The sequence below is a fragment of the Stigmatopora argus genome, chromosome 12, assembly GCF_051989625.1.
Source record: "Stigmatopora argus isolate UIUO_Sarg chromosome 12, RoL_Sarg_1.0, whole genome shotgun sequence".
NCBI lineage: Eukaryota > Metazoa > Chordata > Actinopteri > Syngnathiformes > Syngnathidae > Stigmatopora > Stigmatopora argus.
Window position 1 is genome coordinate 18,430,986 of NC_135398.1, and position 19,974 is coordinate 18,450,959.

A 19,974-nucleotide genomic window follows, 5' to 3' on the forward strand; every position below is an offset into this window, starting at 1 on the left:
CTGTCTGTGTCTGTCTGTGTCTGTCTGTGTCTGTCTGTCTGTCTGTGTCTGTCTGTCTGTGTCTGTCTGTCTGTGTCTGTCTGTCTGTGTCTGTCTGTCTGTGTCTGTCTGTCTGTCTGTGTCTGTCTGTCTGTCTGTGTCTGTCTGTCTGTCTGTGTCTGTGTCTGTCTGTGTCTGTCTGTGTCTGTCTGTGTCTGTGTCTGTCTGTGTCTGTCTGTGTCTGTGTCTGTCTGTCTGTGTCTGTCTGTCTGTGTCTGTCTGTCTGTGTCTGTCTGTCTGTGTCTGTCTGTCTGTGTCTGTCTGTCTGTCTGTGTCTGTCTGTCTGTCTGTGTCTGTCTGTCTGTGTCTGTCTGTCTGTCTGTCTGTCTGTGTCTGTCTGTCTGTGTCTGTCTGTCTGTGTCTGTCTGTCTGTGTCTGTCTGTCTGTGTCTGTCTGTCTGTCTGTGTCTGTCTGTCTGTCTGTGTCTGTCTGTCTGTGTCTGTCTGTCTGTGTCTGTCTGTCTGTGTCTGTCTGTCTGTGTCTGTCTGTCTGTGTCTGTCTGTCTGTCTGTGTCTGTCTGTCTGTGTCTGTCTGTCTGTGTCTGTCTGTCTGTGTCTGTCTGTCTGTGTCTGTCTGTCTGTGTCTGTCTGTCTGTGTCTGTCTGTCTGTCTGTGTCTGTCTGTCTGTGTCTGTCTGTCTGTGTCTGTCTGTCTGTGTCTGTCTGTCTGTGTCTGTCTGTCTGTGTCTGTCTGTGTCTGTCTGTGTCTGTCTGTGTCTGTCTGTGTCTGTCTGTCTGTGTCTGTCTGTGTCTGTCTGTGTCTGTCTGTGTCTGTCTGTGTCTGTCTGTGTCTGTCTGTGTCTGTCTGTGTCTGTCTGTGTCTGTCTGTGTCTGTCTGTGTCTGTCTGTGTCTGTCTGTGTCTGTCTGTGTCTGTCTGTGTCTGTCTGTGTCTGTCTGTGTCTGTCTGTGTCTGTCTGTGTCTGTCTGTGTCTGTCTGTGTCTGTCTGTGTCTGTCTGTGTCTGTCTGTGTCTGTCTGTGTCTGTCTGTGTCTGTCTGTGTCTGTCTGTGTCTGTCTGTGTCTGTCTGTGTCTGTCTGTCTGTGTCTGTCTGTCTGTGTCTGTCTGTCTGTGTCTGTCTGTCTGTGTCTGTCAGTCTGTGTCTGTCAGTCTGTGTCTGTCAGTCTGTGTCTGTCAGTCTGTCTGTCTGTCTGTCAGTCTGTGCCTGTCAGTCTGTCAGTCTGTCAGTCTGTCAGTCTGTCAGTCTGTCAGTCTGTCAGTCTGTCAGTCTGTCAGTCTGTCAGTCTGTCAGTCTGTCAGTCTGTCAGTCTGTCAGTCTGTCAGTCTGTCAGTCTGTCAGTCTGTCAGTCTGTCTGTGTCTTGCTCTTTCGCTCTCTCACTCTCTCTCTCTCTCTTTATATAAATAATTATATATATATATATATATATATATATATATAAATATATATATATATATATTTTTTTTTTTTTTTTTTTCTCCTGAGCTAATAATCTTTCTATGATCAGACAGAAAATCAAAGATATACAACACAAAAGTTTCAGGTCATTCAGACAATTGTTTCCATAATTTGTCACACATTTACACCGTTGATTAATGAAATCTAAGTTTTAAAGTGCAATACAAAATTGTCTGAATCACCCCTGACGTTCAAATGGTAGTGTGAATGAACTTGACTTGATTTAAATGTACATAATCTAACCTTTTTGTTGCCTCATGATATAAAAGTTCCAAAAGCTCAGCTGTGGTGTGAACAATATTTTTCAGGTAGCTGTCGTGCCGTTCAGCAATGTCCTTCCTGGTCTGGTGATGGATTAGAATAGCTTCTCCAAAATGATCTAAAGAAGAAAAAGAATTGGGCATGCATAGGGAATAAAGTCACTGGACCCCTGTTCAAATGTCAGGTTTTGTAGTATAAAGAAAAACTTTGTGGCGTATTGGTGCAAAACGAAAAGGTCAACACATAAAGCCTGCTGCACCAATTCTTCTTCAGGTGCAACTTTGACAAATGACTGCGGAAAGCGACGTACAGTAATTTCAATAAGTACTTGACCGCCTAGCTATATTGCAAGTCCTCCCACTTAGAAATCACCATGTGCCTGAAAATTTCATGGTAGGTGCATGTCTACTGTGAGAAAGATAATCTAAAAGGAAAAATCCAAAAATCCCAATGTAGTATTTTTTAACAATATATGTGTGATACAGCTGCAAATAAGCCAGCTCAAAGTCTGACCCTCAGCAACCTGTTAGTCCGCCTTAAAAAGACCACCTCAACTCCATGTTTTACCCTAAATTAGATGCACCTGTCGATAGCTGCATAAAGACACCTGTTCACCCCATACAATCAGCAAGAAACAAATTTGTAACATCCACTGTTTGTGCAACTATTAGAAAATGGAATAAGATAAACATGAGGGTCAATCTCAATGGGATTGGAGCTCCATGCAAGATATATTTTGGCCTGACCGAGGCAGTCTCCAGGCCAAATCCAAGAGAAAATCAGATGATGTTTGATGATTAAGATTGTGTATTGCCTGATATATGGCAATACAATTTGAATTACGATTCACAGATCACAGTTCAATTTGATCCCGATACTGCACTTTAAGACGATGATTGCAACTTTTGTACATCGAATGGAAAGAAAAAAATCAAAATGGACAAAAACCTAAATTTACATCAATTTATTTCCAAAACTTCATTCAGGATTGTAGTCAGCGACAGACTAGAAATCTGTGTGGAGTGGGCCAAAATGCCTCCCGCAGTGTTTGCAAACCCGGTGAAAAACTACAGGAAACAATTGACCTCTGTAATTACAGGTGTTCAAATACTATTTGCAGCTGTATCACAAAAATTGTTTAAAAAATAAATAAATATCATAATTCATGATTTTTCTGTTTCATTTTTATCTCTCTAACAGTGGACATCCACCTACAATGACAATTTCAGACACCATTATTTCTCTCTGGGGGTAATATACACGCACGCACATGTATAGACACACACGAGCCCTTTTAGCTGAACAGTTTAAATTATTAAGTTGATTTAAACAGCGCCCACCTGACCGGGAAGCGGGGGGCTATTAGGTGACGTGGGGACCGGCGAGTTGACGGCCACTGGCGGATTTAGAGTGCGACCTTCTGACAAAAACCTCTATTTTATCTTGTTCCGAGACCATGCCGGAAGAGCTCTTGCTGGCACTGAGTCCCTAATTCATTAGTTTTCAGTTGTCTTAGAGTTGTTTCTGAGTGTTGTAACATAATTTTCAGTTTTTAAGTTATGTGTTAATGTATGTGTGTAGGTACTATGTTTGCTCCACCAAATCAGTGCTCCATGTCCCATGAGGGAACCACCTCGCACGTCCGCCTGGAGTGTTCTATTTTCGGACAAGGTTGGCGGCATCCTCTCTCGTTCAGCATGGTGGACTCTGCAACGTGAGGGCCTTCTCGTATGCCGGCCCGGACCACTCCATTATCAATGTTGGCAGTTACAGGCCTCTCTAATCTTTTCAAGGAGTACTTGCACAATTGGTGGTTGACTAAATACTTATTTGCCCCACTGTATCTGTGCGTGTACATATACATATACACATACACATATACATATTTATATACACATATACACACATACACACACACACATTCACATATACACACACACGTTTATACACACACACATACACACATTTATATACACACATTTATATACACACACATATACACACACATATACACACACATATACACACACATATACGTACACACATACATATATACACACATACATATACACACATATACATATACATATACACACACATACATATACACACATACATATACACACACATACAAACACATACATATACACACACATACATACACACACAAATACATATACACACATACACATTCACACACATATACACACATACATACACACACATACACACATACATACACACACACATTCACACACACATTCACATTCACACACACACATACACACACATACATACACACATACACACACATATATGTATATATATATATATATATATATATATATATATATATATATATACACATATATGTATACATATATATATAAGAAATATCTGAATCATATTATATTTTGTCCATCAATACTTATTATTCCAAATGGTCTGTTAGCTTCCTTTCATTGCTTTTCCCCCTGGTTGCACTGCTTCCAGATGTGTGTTTTCATATTGAAGCATTTAACCAATCACATTTCAGCCATTATTTGTTGCCAGATCAGATCTGCCTCAAAGCCTTCACAATGAGTTATTGCGGGCTCTGCTGCATTAAGCTAGATTGTTGCTTTTAACCAATCAGATTTTGAGTTGGCAACCCCACAATGATTTTTCATAGGCGTTAGCATTTTGCTGGCTGGGACATGTCATTGCTTTCACAAACTATGATTGGCTAGTAGGCGGGCCAAAGCAGTACCCAAGGAAGCCGAGATCGCAAACTCCACCCACTATGGCCGACAGAAGCAAAAACAAATAGATTCTGTTTGCTCACAAAGCTATTTTCCAGACGGGCTTTTTCAGAAAAAAATGGACATCATTAAGAAAGGGCGGTCAACTCCGAAGCTAGCAAGCCTGTTACAGCCGGGAAAATGGTGTGTGGGGCACTTTCAGTGCGCTAACTTAGCTCCACAAGCAAATTGTATATTGTTGTGTTGATTTAATGCTATTTTAAAAACGGACTATGCCGGAAATATGACAGGACAGGCTCGACTTTCATCATTAGCTTCGATGGCGATAGGAAAGAAGGAAGAAAGAAAGGAGGATGGATATTGTGTAAAAAGGATTTTTGGTGAGTAAAATATGGCTATGTATTCCTAAATAATATTTCAATTGTGGGCCAAGTTCTGATATCTGAAAAGCTCCAGTGTTTGTAGTTAATCACAAAATGCTGCTAGGAAGTGGATTTTACCCCAGTTTAATTTTTGGCATTTCACCATTGACGTCCATCGCTGTCTTTTCCCGGGAAAAATCACCCCCCTGGCCTGGTTGAAACGTCTCAAAAGCTCCAGTATTTGTATTCAATCAATAAATGATGCTAGGAAGTGGATTTTACCTAATTTTAGTGTATTTTTTGTCATTTCACGTATGGACGTATCGACGTTCATCGCTGTCTTTTTACCGGGGAAATGATACTCCGGGCCCGGTTCTGATGTCTAAAAAGCTCCAGTATTTGTATTTAATCAATAAATGCTGTTTTCGGCTGGATTTTACCCCATTTTCGGGCAATGTTTGCCTGTACGCCATTGACGTTCATCGCTGTCCAGGGAAAATCACCCCCTGGCCTGGTTTTAATGTCTGAAAAGCTCCAGTATTTGTATTTAATCATGAAATGATGCTAGGAAGTGGATTTTACCCCATTTTTGTGCATTAATGTATTGATTATTTTTTATGTGTCGCAGCTGTAGCTGCAGTAGAGGTTTTATAGCCATAAAATAGTTTTTGAGGGTTGGATTCATGCGTTGAAGGCGCTACCAGAAAATGCACCGCCCGCCACTGTATATTACACACACACATACATATATATATATATATATATATATATATATATATATATATATATATATATATATATATATGTATATTACACACACACATATATATATATATATATATTCATACATACACGCACACATACACGCGCATACATACACGCACACATACACACACACACATACACGCACACACATACACGCGCACACCACCCCCACACACACACCAGACTCCACACAAACAACACACCACACCACACACGTACACCACACACGCACACACACATATATAGATTGTGTCTGTTTGTTTGTTGTTGTGTCCATAGACTCAGCGAGTGGTGCGACTTGGCACTGAACGTCTCCAACAACCATGGAACTCATCCTGGACTTCAGGTGGAACAAGCGCGCTTCACTCTGCTGTCCCCACTTGGACTACTTATTTATTGATTTATTTGTCCATCTGCTGTGATTTGTGCACAATGTGGTGAAAGCTTTAAATCTTATTATACTTGTATAATGACAATAAAAGCATCCGATTATATTCAATTCAATATGATTGATATGGGAATTGTGACATGTACTATATAATATATTGCAAAATCGAACTTTTTAAAACACCTTTAATGAGTGATGTTACTTTCAAAATCATTCGCTCAAAGAAATATGTCTCACCAACAGGGAAAGTGTGCATCCAGCGACAACGGTTAGATGTCAGTTTCATTGGGATCCTGGTTGGTGTGAAGGGATTTGTAAGCGCTCTCTGGGTAGTATAACCTCCCGGCTGCAGGTACAGGGTGGACTCAGCACTGCCCACAGTGAAACGAGCAGGGGCACTTGAGTCCCGCTGAGAGTCCATCATCTTCTCGAACACCTCTGAGTATATCATAACAATTAATGGGAAATAAACTGTTAATTGAGTAGGATTTGTATCTCTGTGTCTTATCCAACCAACCTTGAGCACTTGTGCATCCTAGTGAACTACTGACTTCGTAAGCCATTGAGGGCATCCTGGCCATCAGAAACATGTTGGAGTTGGAAAGAGGGCCAAGACTATCATCAGATGCCAGGCTATGTTGTTCATCAGAACCAACAAAACACAAAGAAGGGGATGTGCCTAGGCCAGGTGCAACATTCACTGTTCCATAGTTTTTCTTTCCAATTTTATCTTTACCCCTACCAATTCTGAAAGATACAATTAAAGCAATTTTAGCAATCTTGCACAGTAATGTTCAAAATAATATCAGTCCAATGTGACTAACCAGATTAATTGACATCAGTACATTTTATATTATTACATGTGGAACAAGTAACCAGTGGCTGTAGTAGATTATCATTAAACCAACTAGATTCATGATGTATATGCTTCAGGCTATGCAATGTAGCAATTTGTTGGAAGGGGTGTGGAAAAAAAAATGCAGTCTGGCATTCAATTACTGATGTCAAAAATGTTGTTACCAGAGGTGTCAATCAGGCTGTTGATAATGAATTTTTCTTTGAAAGGCTGAGGAAAATGGGTCATTCGACACATTCAGAAGAACTGGGTACAGTGATTGTTAATTCTGAATAGTAGTAATATTCCTTTTTTCTTTAATCCCAACAGTAATTTGAACATTTCCGGTATACACCCGCGAAAAAAATAAAACAAAACAACAAAACGGCTCACACATCCTACATCAGCATGCATCTTCAAATAAGATGTCAACAGTGAACACCATAATGTACTAACAAGTTAAATGTATCTGTGGCATCTCCACTTACAGAATTCATTTATTCCAGAAGTGGTTTCATAACTTGGATCTTGTGTAAGTAGAAGCATATTATAAATTAAATTAGAATAATTCGTTTCACAATCTCTAATGGTACACCCTAAGGCCGGAGTGGCCAACTCCGGTCCTCGAGGGCCACTATTCAGTCTGATTTCCATGTCTCCCTCCACCAACACACCTGGATCAAATAATCGGGATTGGTATGAAGCTTTCGGACAACTTGCTGATGAGTTCATCATTTCAGGTATGTTAGAAGAGGGAGATATGGAAAACAGACTGGATAGGGGCTCTCGAGGACCGGAGTTGGTCACCCCTGGCCTAAGGCTTAGTTTTATAATTTTTAAAGTGCTTAGGCCCTAAGCTTAAAACGTAGGATTCTGTATGCAATATGTATGCAAAATAATAGGAGAAAATTATTGCCATAATTATTGCTTCAACACGAAGCCAGGGCAGCACTAGTTCCCACAGCGTGCACCAATCGCTTATAGCAAATGGGAGGCAAGGTGTTGGGAGATAAAAATAGTGTTGGATTTTTAATAGGAATAAGGCTATAAATTAATTCATGAATTATGATGGGACCACGCTTGAGGACACTTTCCCCCACAGCTGCGCTCAAAGCCAGTTCATTGTTTTCAGGACTATTGACGGCAACAAACCCTGTGTTCCTGCTGATCGGCAAGAAACTCTTACCGTGTTTTGGCCTGGACTCTGGCAGATGGCGATAATCGCATTATTGTTTAAAAATACGGCTGCTTTGTATACCTTATAATGAAAATATTATGCTTATTCTGCAATTTCTTACACCGTTGTTTTGGTTTCCCATCCGCTCGGGTCACCTTGTATGCTTACTTCTGCAATTCTTACACAGCTGTTTTTCGGCAACACAGTTGTTTTTTAACCTTCCAGGGTGTTATTCTCATGTCTTATGCAATTGTTTTGAATCAGATTACATGAAATGTTTTCCGTTTGTCGCGACTAAATATGATGAAGAATAAACTGCACGTCAGAATGCTCAGAAACGAAGGCGCGTTATGAGTATCCTCCTTGCAAGTTGTAATCAGTTATGTTGAAAGATGTCTTCCAATTTTAATTAAATATTACTAATAATGATTAAATGGTAGTAATCATTATTCCAACATTTGGTCCTTCGAGTAGCCGGGGTCAACACATCGATAAGGAATCCAGACGCTGCGGTTCAATATCTGGAGTCACCGTGGACGGCGAAAGAAATTCCTTTACCAGGCTGGATTATTTCTCAGCAGCACCTGGATTCTGGACGGTTGAAGACTATCCAACTGCGTCTGCCGTGTAAAGATATGAAATTTGTTGAAAATCAGAGCGCTTTTAGAATTAGACATCTAAACTTATTGATAAAATAAATAGGGTTTTGCTAGCTTAATATGCATAAGATATTGATACTACGGGATAATGTACGTACTAATGCGTAGAAGTAATATATATGTATAATATATGAACGGAGATAGCAGTGACATGGCTTGTTCCATAGATACAAATTATTGTTTTTGATGACGAGGCGGGGAAAGGCAAAAGGTTCTGTTTTGTAAAAAATAGCGGTCCTCGGCTGGTTGATAGGAGCGAGGCGATGGGCTGTTTTGTTCTAAAAACAAGACATGCCTGCTCAAAATGATTTGAATGAGGATTTTGAACATGAGGATGTTGAGCTAAATTTAATGGAAACACTGGCATTTGATTTGGTTAAACCAGAGATCACATTTTTTGTGAATGGAATTCAATTGGAATTTTTGTGTGATGCTGAAACTTATAAAACTGCAATTAAAATGGTCATTTCCAAGTGCTAAACATACTTTGTTAATAGTACCTAAATGTACTGTCAATTTAATGGAATGAAATGGCTTATTGCGGCTTATCCTGGTTTTGATCCCGTCCGCTAGCAGGAATATTTTGGTTAACAGTCGAAAAGAAATACAAAACGGCCAATTAAATGTTTAGCGGGGTTGCTAAACCTGCGTTTTTGTCATACTCTAAACTGGTCAAATAATGCGTCGGCTGCGGGGGAGCGCGGCTGTCTTTGCTGCTGATTTGAACGCGAAGAAACATGTGGACCGCGGGGCGGTGGATTTGACGGTGTTAGGCATTCAGTATGCGCGCGGACCGCAAGAGCGACTAAATTTTTTTGGGCCCCCTTCCATGAAGACATTACAATAATTGGCCTTGGGGTGCTGAAGCAAACTTGAGGGCAAAAATGGGTTTTGCTATGATACAGTTATGCTTGCAGCATATTGTGATTATGGGAGCTTAGCAAGATATTGTGATATAGTTGGATATCGGGAGAGGAATTAATTTAGTCTTCTCTAAAAAGCGTTATAATTGTGCACTGGAGGCGGAGCATTGTGCACAAAAAGAAAAAGAGAGCGTTTTTGGAATGTGTAAACAAAAGATAAGGCTGCTTCTTCGCAGCAAGCGTGAAGGTCACAGTTAGCAGCTAAGATCACGCTTCCGTTAAACATTTCATAATAAAAGAAGCAGGGTTTCCGCAATGACCTTCACACTTATTCTTTGGATTTAATCAGAAATGTCTTTCGGGGTGATAGAAAATCTGTTTTGCAAAGATTGATTTGGTAAAAGCTTTGGAATTGGGAATAGAGCAAGATAGCTATTATTATTATTATTTTTATTTGTGGAGTTCAATGGGCTCTTAATTAAAGAGAGCTAGTTTTGGAGGATAAAAGAATATTAATACTGTTTTTGAATGGTTGGATTGTTCAAAATACTTTGATATAGGAGATTGGCTGGTTGAAGGAAAAAAAGGGATTGGATCATTTAAAATATTATGGCATATTGGTGACAATGTGTGGGTCCCTTATTAAACGTTGAAAATTTTAATTAGGGAATACCTAGTAAAAGGTTTATTTCTCTAATTTAATTATTGTAGATTTTTATTGTGGTAACAGAGAGCTATAGGAAATAGCTCTTTTCTTAAGAAATGGCATGAGAAAATTCATGGCATTCGTCCAAATTATTAGGTAAATTGGACCTGGCTGGGGTAAATAAGATAATTGATATAGGATAGGCATAGTTTCCCTAGAAGAAACATGGAGTGTTTTAAGTGCACAAAAGACATTCCCTGTTTGTCATGAAGGGGGAAATATACTTTGGTATAGGTCATATTGATGACTATTAGGATATTAGCATTGATCAATTGATACAACCAAATGACGTTGCTGTCTATTGCTTTAGGGGCATACAAATTAAGAGCCAAAACTTACTGCATTGCAATTATGGGGTTAATACACCTAAATGTTACAGTGATAACGATTGGCAATAACAAGCTTAGATAAAGGGGAATATCTACAACAAATTCTGGTGGGCCTTTCATGGTGTGAAACAAGTGATGAAATAATGTCTATGTTTCAAAAATAGCATCTCCAAATTATAAAATATCAACCTTTGAGTAATGCTTTAAGTAGATGGGTTGTCTAGAATGGGCAAAATTTGATAGCATTGAAAGGGGGTGTAACTTAATGCAGAACATGGAGGTAAAGTTTTTACAAACGGTTAAAAAACTTAAGGGGTGGTGTGTGTGTTTCAATGTGTCACAACTTTTCCGTTATTGCATTATTGGCGAATAGATAGTTAATCACAGCCACTCGCATGGCAGTCCACATGCTGACTGACTGGGGTAAGGAGCGGTGGCAATTGAACAAATTTCTATTTTTAGATATGTGGCACGTGAATCTAATACATTAATTACCTAGTTCCTTCAGGCATCAACCTTGCGGTTCGAGGATCTACTAATGAGAGCGGGGTGGATCCAGACCTTCCGAGTGTGGAGTATTCCTGTTGTCCTCAAGAATTTGAGTATGAGTGCGAGCGTGGATGAGTGTCTGTCTTTTGTGTTTTAATTGGCTAGCCACCAAGATACATCAATATTCTAATATCAAGGTGGAAGAGGATTTGGAAATTTGATTTCTGAAATAACTGATAAGCCTTTCGAGGACGGCGGTGGCAGAGTAGGACAGAAACAAAAAGAAGGGAAAAGAATTTCACCAAAGGATTTTTTTTAATGGGAAATTTGGGGGACTAAACAAAAACAAAACTTATCTAGGAGGGCGGCCATTTTGAGTCATGGGGAATTTAATGCCTCAAAAAGGGGGAGATTATGGATTCAATCCATATGCAGATATACGGCCAAAACACGGGCAATTCCCCCTTATGTCAAGCTACAAAAGATACATATCCATTTCAAAGGATACATATGGATTTCATAGAGAATGTGTGGTACATAACGGTCCTAAAACAGAGATTGGGGAAACCTTGTTGCAGAAACTGGTAAAGATTGGCAAGCTTGGATGACATACGCGTGCACAAGAACCATCAGGCCTATGATAAAATTAACGCAGACGATGGGGGGAGTACAAATCAGTGTTCAGACTGACAAATTAACTTGTGGAAAAGATCCTTGTCTGACGTTTTTCCTAAGTCCATGGGCAGGTGGAGAAGACCCTTTTTACAAATTTTACATTTGTGTCTCAACAACAATGACCATGTCTATGGAGGCGGTAAGAAAATCGTCAGAGATGGAAACACCCGGATCCGCCATAGTAAAATTAAAATCTGAGATGACCAGCAACAGGGATTTCCAAAATGGGAAATAATTGGTTATTGTTGATGGAAAATGCAGCTACTACTATAAATCAAACCTGCATAACACGTATGGGGCCCCGACCTCTCTTAAGAGTAGTACCCGCGCAAATTACCCCTGATTGTGTAAAGGAGATAATGATAAAAGAAGATGTAAGCCAGTGTGAGAAATGAAATAATGTGTACCCTGTTCCAAGAGCAGCAAAGGACAAAGCTAACTTTTCAACACATGTTGTGTTTGATAATTTTACCTGCTTAAACCTTACAGGGCATGGTCTGAAGCTGGAGGCGATAAATGAGACGTGGTGTGCTCACGTCCTAAAACAGACTGCACCCCTGATACCACGTTCTGACCTATGGTGGTGGTGTGGTGGAAACAAATTATACAACTCCTGCCGAAACGCAGCAGGACTTTGTGCCTTGGTCTCACTGCTCTTACCAGTGTCTGTTTTCCCTCTACAGTGGAGGAGATACAATTGGCTGCACAGAAATCCAGTATGATGGTGGTTCCCTTCCGTCGGCGTCGATCGGTATGGAGAGAGGGAGATCCAACATACATTGATGCGATTGGCATCCCTGGGGCGTACCAGATGAGTATAAGTTGGCCAATCAGGTTGCAGCAGGTTGGGAGTCTATTTTTCTTTTAAGTACCCCAAAACAAAAATGTGATAAATTACCTGCATTACAATGTCCAAAACCTTGGAAATTATACTGAACAGGGATTTGTGGCGATAAAGGAACAACTGGCAGCCACTAGTCTGATGGCATTCCAGGATCGCATAGCGGTTGAAATGCTTCTTGAAGGAGCAGGGGGCGTATGCAATGTTTGAAAATGTTGCACTCAACAACACGTCCCCCACTGGGTCCCTCACCAGGGCCAACAATGGCCTGCAGACCCTAAACCGCAAGATGAAAAAGAATCATGGAGTAGAAACATCCGCCTGGACAGACTGGTGGGATAAGTCCTTCGGAAAATATAAAGATTTGGCCCAATCTGTTGCATTTTCCGTAGCCATTTTTGCTACGATTTGGACATTGTGGGTGTTGTGTTATTCCCTGCTTAAGATCCTTGATAAGCCGACTTATGACCACTGCGATTGCCCCTACAAATTCTAAATTGCATGAATTATATCATCTGCTGATGAAACGTACTGAGGGGTTGCAGTGAATTCCAGGAGCATGGTAATTCCGAGAATGAATTGAGCGAAAATGATTTTGTTTTGTGTTTTTCAGACCAGCCGAACGAGTAGGGCCTAAGCGGGTAAAATTAAAGCAGCCAACGGAGATATCCCTCTCTTCTTGGATTTGCCATAAAATGAATAACATAACATATAATAAAAAGGGGGAATGTTGGATTTATTATGGGATGTTTCTATATGTTTTGTAAGCATTTTAATAGGGAATAAGGCTTTAAATTAATTCATGATTTATGATGGGACCACACTTGAGGACACTTTCCCCCACAGCTGCGCTCAAGGCCAGTTCATTGTTTTCAGGACTATTGACAGCAACAAACCCCGTGTTCCTGCTGATCGGCAAGAAACTCTTACCGTGTTTTGGCCTGGACTCTGGCAGATGGGCATAATCGCATTATTGTTTAAAAATACGGCTGCTTTGTATACCTTATAATGAAAATATTATGCTTATTCTGCAATTTCTTACACCGTTGTTTTGGTTTCCCATCCGCTCGGGTCACCTTGTATGCTTAATTCTGCAATTCTTGCACAGTTGTTTTTCGGCAACACAGTTGTTTTTTTAACCTTCCAGGGTGTTATTCTAATGTCTTATGCAATTGTTTTGAATCAGATTACATGAAATGTTTTCCATTTGTCGCGACTAAATACGATGAAGAATATACTGCACGTCAGAATGCTCAGGAACGAAGGCGCGTCATGAGTATCCTCCTTGCAAGTTGTAATCAGTTATGTTGAAAGATGTCTTCCAATTTTAATTAAATATTACTAATAATGATATAATGGTAGTAAACATTATTCCAACAAATAGGAAATCAAGTCTACCCCGACAATTAAAAAAAAGAAACAAAAATACCGAATAAAGTATAAATGTTTGGTAAATGTTTTAACTGTTTTATGTTGTGTAGCTTGGACTGTTTTTTGTATCTCAGAACAATGGTTTATGATAAACTTTAATGTTCCGTACGCATTTTCTTGTGATCTCTCCCTTTCCCGTTCTCTCTCTCTCCCTCTCCCGTTCTCTCTCCCTCTCCCTCTCTCGTTCTCTCTCCCTCTCCCGTTCTCTCTCCCTCTCCCGTTCTCTCTCCCTCTCCCTCTGCCTACTCCCTCCCTCCCTCTTTCTCTCTCTCTCTGAAGAAATATGCAACGCTCCGCCCAGTGCTCGTAAAGACATTACACGAGGGAGTTGCGGGAAGAAAGACAGTGCCCATGATGTTCTTATGAGCAGCCTCTCGTCTCGTACCTCAAGATAAATATTTGCTTGAAATTTTAATCGTATCTCAAATTGCTCGTATGTCGGGGCACGCGTATGTCGAGATATTACTGTAATGTACAGCTCTACTTAGAAAAAAAATCTAAGTTACTAAAAAAGTTCTGAACCAAGTAATTTTGTAAGTAAAGGTACAAATGAATTGGTAACTTGCCATGTAGCAATTCAAAAATATATTCTGAAAACGGGGATCTGGTTAGTCACATTGTATTGCTATTATTTTTTTAACCTCACTGTATTCAAGTGTTGAACACACCTGGAACCTGGGCTTTTCTGAATCTGTGAAGGAACAGAGAGTCTGAAAACCTGTGTGTCAAAAGAATCATAGTCCACTTGAATCGGCAGGCTATTGTCACACTCCTTTTCTAGACACAAAGCTATTAAAAAAGAAGAAAAAACAAATCAAAGGAGGACTTGAGTACGGAAGCATATTGCAATCACTTTAAAAATACATTTAAAAAACAGAATATATTGTTTTTTAAATTAATTATTTTTAAAAACTGTTTTTCTAAATTTATTTTAGCTGTTTTCTTAAGCCTGGCAACCAGCAGGGGATTTTTTTTAAAGGCAAGCAGCAGTTAGAGATACTTAGAAGTCTTGCGTAAGCTGCGTTGTGCAAATTCTAGACTGGATGACTCTTGCTTTCATACGGTCAAATTTGCACAATCAAGTTTTATTTAGATAAGGGTCTAAAACAGTGGGAAAAGGCTCAGTCATCGAGTCACATTAATGGCATTGTTATTATAGTTTGTGATCCTTCCACAGGCAACACGCGCATATTCGTTTTTTTAAAGGAAAAAAGCCCATTAGTTCCTGCTAGATCAGGAGTCGGGAACCTATGGCTCAGGAGCCATATCTTTTGATAGGTGCATATGGCACTCCGCTAAACTGTGAGGTAAAATATGGGAACCGCTGCTGTGAGAGCTCAGTCCTGAATGCATTATTCGGAGAGTTACGTGATCATTGTGGCGCGGACACTAGCTCTCGTGCGGCTTTAAACATTTTTTTTCCATTAGATTATTCTGCATGCATACTTCCATTGATTATCATATATCACAGTGGGACAATGTTGTCAAAATATATCAGAAAACTTTTGTACTTTAAAAGTGGTGACATTACTACAAAGAGCACACATTTTAGTGTATTTTTACTTTTAAATTTTGAGCATGGCTCTCAAGGAATAACATTTGAAAATATAAATGGCTATTTATGGCTCTCTCCGTCAAAAAGGTTCCCGACCCCTGTGCTAGATGTTGCAACTTTGGCTAAAAATAGTTGAACATATATAGCTTTGTCCAGGATTCATTTTAAATGCAATTAGGGATGCTACATTGTGACTCAATAAACGACCAAAACTTTAAAAATACGGAGGACACAGCGTGCAACTGAGAAGCTGAACTCATTGACAGCGCAGGGAAATGTTCCCTCTAATTTTTCAAATATCTGGGCATAAAGACAACTTCCCTGAGCACACTGAGGACCGCTGAGAGCAAGCTAGCTATGGCCACACCAGTTTCACACCTGTCATCAGCAGGGGCATTTCTCCTACCCATAAATGATCTACTCATAGTAAAATGTAATGCTTAATATCCATAAATAAAATGTCTAAATAAATGTCACTAGAATATGCACAAATCTGATTAAAATGCTACCTTAGTTTTCACGTCTGTCCTATTCACTTCTCATTTAAATAACCTTTCTGCTGTATGTATGCACGCATCTCTCTCTCTTTCTCTCGCCCCCTCTCTCGCTCTGTCTCAGCCGCTAAAATAATAATTGAAAAACAGTGTAAAAAATAATTCAAAAACAATCCCAAAAATAAATTAATGTGGGCTTTTTACTTTTAAAGTGAAGGCAATACGCTTCCATACTTGAGCACAAAAACATTTTCACTTATTGTATTTCTTTATTGAGCCATTTCACTTACTTTGATCCATGCATCTCTTGAGTTTTTCAAAATAATGCTAAAGGAAAAATATATAGATATGAATGTGTGAGTTGTCTGCTTCATTTGTTATAAAAAAATATTTTGCAAATTTAATGGAATCATAACATTTCACCTTGTGACCTGCAAGCTTGATTCGGGGAAGAAAGGTATTACATGAATTCTGACTTTTAGAGGCGTAGAAACTAAAAAATACCCATAAAACACACGATCAAAATTATTTTTTCAGTCTAATTTTATTTTATAAAATTATTTTCACTAAATTATTTAAAATGAATAAAAAATGTAAATGTACAATCTTACCTGTGGTTGATCCAGTGAGGTAGATGATAATCATTCTCCACACACAAGTCAGGTGATGATTTAGATTGCAACTAAATAAGTATAAATGGAAATTATCACTAAAATAGTTAGTACAATGCATACTTCACTTCAGATTTTACCTTGAAGAGTGGTACTGCATGTAATGGCTGCTCTCCCATACACACCAAGTCAACACCTATACCTATAATCACAATAAGTATATCTTGAAATTACAGTTGTGGTCAAAAGTTTACATACACTTGTGTTAGAATTATTATTGAATATTCTATATGTGTTGTAAGCATTTTTCAATAAAGTAGTAAGGCTATAAATCAAGTCATGGGAAGATGGACTTTTTTCCTGCACAGTCCTCTCCTCAAGGGCAAAGAAAAAGAGGCCACGGCGTTACGGACACTTTTTTCCCAGCAGGACCAAATGAGACTGTTATGTCGGGGCTTCACCAGCAGATTTGAAAATACGGCTTTGTTGACATTATAATACTGCTTTGTTGACATTATAATCCTGCTTGGTTTACTTAAGAATGCTTTGTTTACCTTATAATGAAAATATAATGCACCATTGTTTTGGGGTTGTCACACCATTTCATTTTCAGACTGTTGTTTTTCTAAACCAGAAGGTGTTATTGTACTGATTACATAAACATGTTTTTCGAATGTCGCGATTAAATACAATGATTCAGTTACTAGAATTTAGAATGCACTGGGGACTAAGACGACGTCACATGGCATTTTCCTTGCAAGTGTAACCAGAAATGTTGAGAGATGTTTTTCCTTTTTTAATTAAATATTACTAATAATGATTTAAAAGGTTTGAATCATTATTCTAACAACTTGTGAAGAACGTAATGTCATGGCTCTCTTGAGTTTCCAGTCATTTCTACAACTCTGATTCTTCTCTGATAGAGTGATTGGAACAGATACTTCTTTGTCACAAAAAAAACATTCACGATGTTTGGTTCTTTTAAGACTTTAGAAAAAAAGTGATCAAATCTGCTGGGTCAAAAATATACATACAGCAGGGCTAATATTTGGTAACATGTCCCTTGACCATTTTCACTTCAATTAGGCGCTTTTGATAGCCATCCACAAGCTTCTGGCAAGCTTTTGGTTGAATCTTTGACCACTCCTCTTGACAGAATTGGTGCAGTTTAGTTAAATTTGATGGCTTTCTTATATGGACTTGTTTCTTCAGCATTGTCCACAAGTTCTCAATGGGGTTTAAGTCAGGACTTTGGGAAGGCCATTCGAAAACCTTAATTCTAGCCTGATTTAGCCATTCCATTACCACTTTTGATGTGTGTTTGGGGTCATTGTCCAATTGGAACACCCAACTGCGCCCAAGAACCAATCTTCGGGCTGATGACTTTAGGTTATCTTGAAGAATTTGAAGGTGTTGGAGTTATTTTGGGTACTATTATATAAGTGCGTACAACGAAGAAATATTAATCATTATATGTATGTGTGAAATATTAATCATTATATGTATATGTGAAATATTAATCATTATATGTATATGTGCTTGAAAAACGCTTACTTTAAATGCTCACCAAAAAAACTCGAAGGTCACTCCCCACTGCAGCTGGCTCCGAGGACTGTTGATTGTTTTTTAACCCCGGCCTCTCACATGGATCCGAGGACTGTTGATTGTTTGACTTGGATTAAACCTCGACTTCTCACCCAGGCGCAAGAAGATCCGGGAAGGACTCTTAATTGTTTTGACTTGGATCCCGCAGCAGGTGGCGATATCAAATCGACCTCCGAAAATACTGGCAATTGTTTTAAAATAGAGGCTCGCTTGATTTACTTTTTATGCAATTGTTTTTGCAGTTGTTTTTTTATTTCTGACCTTAATTGTGTTGCTCGGTTTACCTCTTATGCAATTGTTTTGAATAGATAACCTTAATTGTTTTGACTCTAATGCAACTAAATGTGCAGGAGAGGATTCGGTTCTTTAGAATCATCTGGCACGAGGACGAGTCAGGATTGATTCTCTTCTTGCAAGAAAAGCTGGATATGGGTTCCGATGTCTTCTTTATTATATTAAAGTATATCTATTGGTGAACCTATCATTTTGAAGGTAATCCTCCTTCTTCATTATCCCATTTACTCTGTAAAGCACCAGTTCCATTGGCAGCAAACATTCCCACAGCATAATACTACCACCACCGTGCTTGACGGTAGGCATGGTGTACTTGGGGTTAAAGGCCTCACCTTTTCTACTCCAAACATATTGCTGGGCATTGTGGCCAAACAGCTCGATTTTTGTTATGTCTGACCACAGAAATTTCCTCCAGAAGGTCTTATCTTTGTCCATGTGATCAGCAGCAAACTTCAGTCGAGCCTTAAGATGCTGCTTTTGGAGCAAGGGGTTCCTTCTTGTACGGCAGACTCAGTCCATGGAGATGAAAAACACGGTTAACTGTGGACACTGACACCTGTGTTCCAGCAGCTTCTAATTCTTGGCAGATCTGCTTTTTGGTGATTCTCCGTTGAATCTTCACCCTCTTGACAAATTTTCTCTCAGCAGCAGGTGATAGCCTGCGTTTTCTTCCTGATCGTGGCAGTGACAAAAAAGTGCCATGCACTTTATACTTCCAATAATAATAAAGTCATAAAAGAACCAAACTACATGAATGTTTTTTGTAACAAAGAAGTATCTGTTCCAATAACTCTATCAGAGAAAAATCAGAGTTGTAGAAATAACTGGAAACTCGAGAGAGCCATGACATTATGTTCTTTACAAGTGTATGTAAACTTTTGACCACAACTGTATATTGTATACGAAACCATTCAAATGTTTGGGCTCACATAGAATAGTTCCATTTTTCCATCGAAACATGAAATTAGTCTGAACATGAAATAGTAGTCAATGAACAGGACCTACAAAGTTAAAGAGTTGGTGTGAAATCTTAAAAGTAATCAAAGAATATTTCAATATATGACATAACCTTCAATCCATGTCACGGCCATCTTCATAGAGACCTTCCATCCATATCACAACAACCGGTGTCAGAGCCATGCATCTTTGTAATAGGGAATTTGTATGTCCTTTGTTTATATGTAGCCTTTAACATCATCAGTGTCACCACCATCATCGGGGTCACTGTCCTGCTGCATCTTTGTCATAGAGCCATGCATCTTTATCATAGAGAATTTGTATGTCCCTTGTCATAGAGAATCTGTATGTCACAATACAGTCTGCAGACAACCTGTACACAGCTAAAGGCCTACCGTACCTACCCAAAAAATATTCCAAAATTGACCCATGAGAGGAGCCATGTCTCAACAGGGGGGATGAAGGACATAGTACAGCGTGTGT

At 39.2% G+C, this 19,974-nt stretch overlaps 1 protein-coding gene across 6 annotated transcripts in view; it reads right to left on the reverse strand.

The window, feature by feature from the left end:
- The window catches only part of depdc5 (DEP domain containing 5, GATOR1 subcomplex subunit), a 210,389-nt gene that overhangs the window by 172,141 nt on the left and 18,274 nt on the right, over nucleotides 1-19,974 (reverse strand). For 5 of the 6 annotated variants that reach the window (XM_077615704.1, XM_077615703.1, XM_077615702.1 and 2 more), the window contains exons 2-9: nucleotides 16,776-16,837; nucleotides 16,636-16,706; nucleotides 16,448-16,517; nucleotides 16,315-16,351; nucleotides 14,644-14,764; nucleotides 6,488-6,717; nucleotides 6,208-6,408; nucleotides 1,697-1,832 (exon numbers count right to left, since the gene is read on the reverse strand). In XM_077615704.1, coding sequence (XP_077471830.1) covers nucleotides 1,697-1,832; nucleotides 6,208-6,408; nucleotides 6,488-6,717; nucleotides 14,644-14,764; nucleotides 16,315-16,351; nucleotides 16,448-16,517; nucleotides 16,636-16,706; nucleotides 16,776-16,837 — 928 coding nt within the window. The remainder of the gene's footprint in view (nucleotides 1-1,696; nucleotides 1,833-6,207; nucleotides 6,409-6,487; nucleotides 6,718-14,643; nucleotides 14,765-16,314; nucleotides 16,352-16,447; nucleotides 16,518-16,635; nucleotides 16,707-16,775; nucleotides 16,838-19,974) is intronic. The other variant, XM_077615705.1, reaches the window with a different exon arrangement.